Here is a 3,049-nt window from a genome sequence, read left to right as displayed (position 1 = left end):
ATCATTGAGACTTACTAATAATTATTTTCTTTACTTAGGACCTTACTATAATGTGTAATATCTCTTAGGGAAAAGCTATAGGGTAAGAAATTAATTAAGTTTCTTTGAAATCCAACCATCGAGAGTATAGGTGAAGAAATGAACTCCATGGTCTAAACCAGACGAAATAAATGTTGCAAATAGCTAAACGAAGAAGACATATATATATATATATATATATAATGGGGACAATTATAATAAAGTGTTAAAAAAAAAATAATTACTAATAAATTTTAATAATAAGTGAGTAGTTGTCATCTACTAACTTAAAATTCATCAGCTCATCTTGTCATGAGAATTTTTTATAATTATATTTCTTATTTAAGACTTGATACAAATTCTCCCTATATGATAAGTAATACAATTGAATAATAATATAATAAATGATAAAGTTGATAGTAATGAAAATGTGAATGAATGGAGGTGGTGTCTGAAAAGGCAAAAGGCAGCCCTGGTCCATGGTCACTCCCAGTCCTTCTGATCAAACTCTTTATTACTCTCACTCTTCTCCCTCTCCTTCTTACTCATTCATCCATATCATGTCCTCCCCAAGCCCCTAGCCCTAACCCTAATCCCTCTCTCTCTCCTCACTCTCTCTCTATCAACAGTGGAATCTGTGACTGCTCTTGTCTGCATGCATGTCTGCCCCCTTCTCTTATCTGCAGTCACTGAGTACTCTTGACCACCTTCACTATTCCTTCTCTCTCACTCTCTCTCTAATAATAATAATAATAATAAATCGAACTGCCACCTCCGGCATTTAATGCAAAGATCCTCACCTTTCATTTCATTGTTTGTCTCCTTCTCCTCTCTCTCTCTCTTCTCTCCCTCTCCCAACAACAGAGACAAACGTACACTCTCCAATTGATTATCCCAAATCTTATTCACTACGAAAAAGAAAAGCTTTAACCAACTCCTACTTCTCGTGCTATGCACCTTTCCTGTTAACCAGAAATCATATCAGACGCACATCCAACGCTTTGTTCTTCTGAATCCTTAATTAGGGTTTCAACCACACATAAACCAGCAGTAGTACCATGATGATATATATTTATATGAAGAAGTAGTACATTAGCGTTTTGATTTCATCACATAATTAAACTGTCTCGAGACTTGGGAGTTTCTCTAACATATGTATCAGAAGTAAATGGATGCATGATTTCCGCTGTAGACGAACACGTCACTGTTATTATCATCGTCTTCTTCCTCGTCTTCGTCTTCGTCGTCGACTTCTTCTTGGTGGTGGTGATCGCGGCTGTCGACGGTGTGAGCAGCGTGGCCGTCGCCGAAGGCCCGTACATGGTCTTTGAGGGATCTCTTGTGCTTGAAATCGGAGCCACAGATACAGAACCAGAGCCTGCCGCAGTTCTTCTCGTGAGTCCTCCAATCCCCTCTCACGGCGAACGCCTTGCCGCACTTCCGGCAGCCGAACGGCTTCGCTCCGTGCTTCCGCTTGTAGTGTGTCTGAAGGGTTCTGAAATCCTTCAATGGCCTCGACCTCGGATGCTGGATGTTGTTCCGGCAACCTTCGGCGCAACAATAACATGGAAGTCTCAGAATCGAAGACGCTGGCCTGGCCCCTCTCAGAGATTCTGGGCCTTTCCTATACTGCGATCCATGTCCCCACATATGCATCTGCATTAATAATACAGTTAAGATTGTCGATCCATGTTGTAACACAAACAAATTGATCGAACTCGATGATAGAAAAAACACATGTTAGTTAATTTGTGATTATAAAAATATCTAATAATCTTGTTACTTCGAAAACGACTAGTCAAAATGATACTTCCATGGCTAAACTCTAAAAAGCTAGCTCTTTAGAGCCCTGGGACCCCAACATAATTATTTTGTGATTATAAAACAAGAGTGTCTGATAACTTGTTTTGCTGAAAATGGCAATAATTAATAATAAATTACTCAAAAAATCGCGGGTCAAATGAGCATATCTGAACTCCCAAATTGGCAGGGAAAACCCCAATCGAATAAACTGCTTCCAACAAGGATTATATCTTTATAAAGAACATGAGAAGATCTTTTTTAAGAAAAAGTCGAGATCGATCACTACTTAGGTATAAAATCTTAATCCGGGTCCGTTAATTACCTAGCCGAGTCGACCCTTACATAGACCAGGAGATGAATTCAAATGTGCCAGTACACTATAATTTTATTTTTGTTTGTTTTGCAGGTTGAATGGAGCAATGATTACCTGCATGTTGTTGAAACGGTTGAAGGTCTTGTTGCAGACAGAGCAAGAGAACTGGGTGGGCCCGATTAGGATCTGAGAAGGAGAAGGAATCCAATACTGACCCGGAACATGACCCGAAGAAGAACTCATTAATGGGTCGGGTTTGCCAGAGCTTCCAGCAGCGTTATTATTAGAGGCAGGAAGGCCGATATGAAGCGCGACGGTGACGCCAACATCAGAGTTAGGGTTTTGGTGGTGATGAAGAAGATGAGGATGATGGTGCAGAGATACGACGTCGTTGGATGAAGAGGATGTGGTAGCAGTAGTGGGGTTCATGAGCTTGGAATAAGTATTATTAGTAAGGTGGTGGTGTTGGCCAGGAGGTCCAAGAGAGAGGGAAATGGAGTGTTCGTCGTCAAGTAGTTGTTCATCAGTAGCTTCCAGACATGTCGACGATAAGTAGGAGAAATTAGAGTACTGATGAGTCTGCATGGTGATCGATGACGATGACGGCGAGTAATTATTCCACACAGAGACACAGCAGGGAGATAGAGATAGAGAGAGAGAGAGTGGAAGTGTGAGAAAGCAAGTGGGGACGATGGAGGCTATAAATAAAGGAGCCTCTTGTGGTTGTGGATTTGTAGAGAGCTTTTAGGAATTTCATTTTCAATATTAACCCTACACCTTAGCTTCTTGTAATGTAGGTTTTACTTGTGTTAGTAGTAGTTAGTACATATTACCTCCGGTCTTTAATATAAGATCTTATTTGAGTTTTATTTTGGTTCTAAATATAAGACTTAATCTATTTGTCTTTTATATTTA

The 3,049-nt window shown here is 40.0% G+C and overlaps 1 protein-coding gene across 1 annotated transcript; it reads right to left on the bottom strand.

The window, feature by feature from the left end:
* Positions 1-360: 360 nt before the first annotated feature.
* On the bottom strand, positions 361-2,719 carry LOC114750913 (zinc finger protein WIP6-like). Its single transcript, XM_028939554.1, has 4 exons — positions 2,249-2,719; positions 1,213-1,674; positions 819-861; positions 361-383 (listed from the first exon to the last, which is right to left on the bottom strand). Exons 1-4 carry the CDS (start codon positions 2,717-2,719, stop codon positions 361-363), a joined length of 999 nt encoding a protein of 332 aa, XP_028795387.1.
* Positions 2,720-3,049: the final 330 nt, after the last annotated feature.

The sequence above is a fragment of the Neltuma alba genome, unplaced genomic scaffold, assembly GCF_004799145.2.
Source record: "Neltuma alba isolate B1F8T4 unplaced genomic scaffold, ASM479914v2 tig00006686_pilon, whole genome shotgun sequence".
NCBI classification, from domain to species: Eukaryota; Viridiplantae; Streptophyta; class Magnoliopsida; order Fabales; family Fabaceae; genus Neltuma; species Neltuma alba.
Note: the sequence above shows the minus strand (reverse complement) of the source record. Positions and strands in the feature narration are given on the sequence as shown.

Coding starts and splice junctions, on each gene's coding strand:
- LOC114750913 (XM_028939554.1), bottom strand. CDS start 2,719: ATGCAGACTCATCAGTACTCTAATTTCTCCTACTTATCGTCGACATGT. Junction 1,675..2,248: donor ACCGTTTCAACAACATGCAG/GTAATCATTGCT, acceptor TTATTAATGCAG/ATGCATATGTGGGGACATGG. Junction 862..1,212: donor ATAATAACAGTGACGTGTTC/GTCTACAGCGGA, acceptor GGAGAGGGAGAG/AAGAGAGAGAGAGAGGAGAA.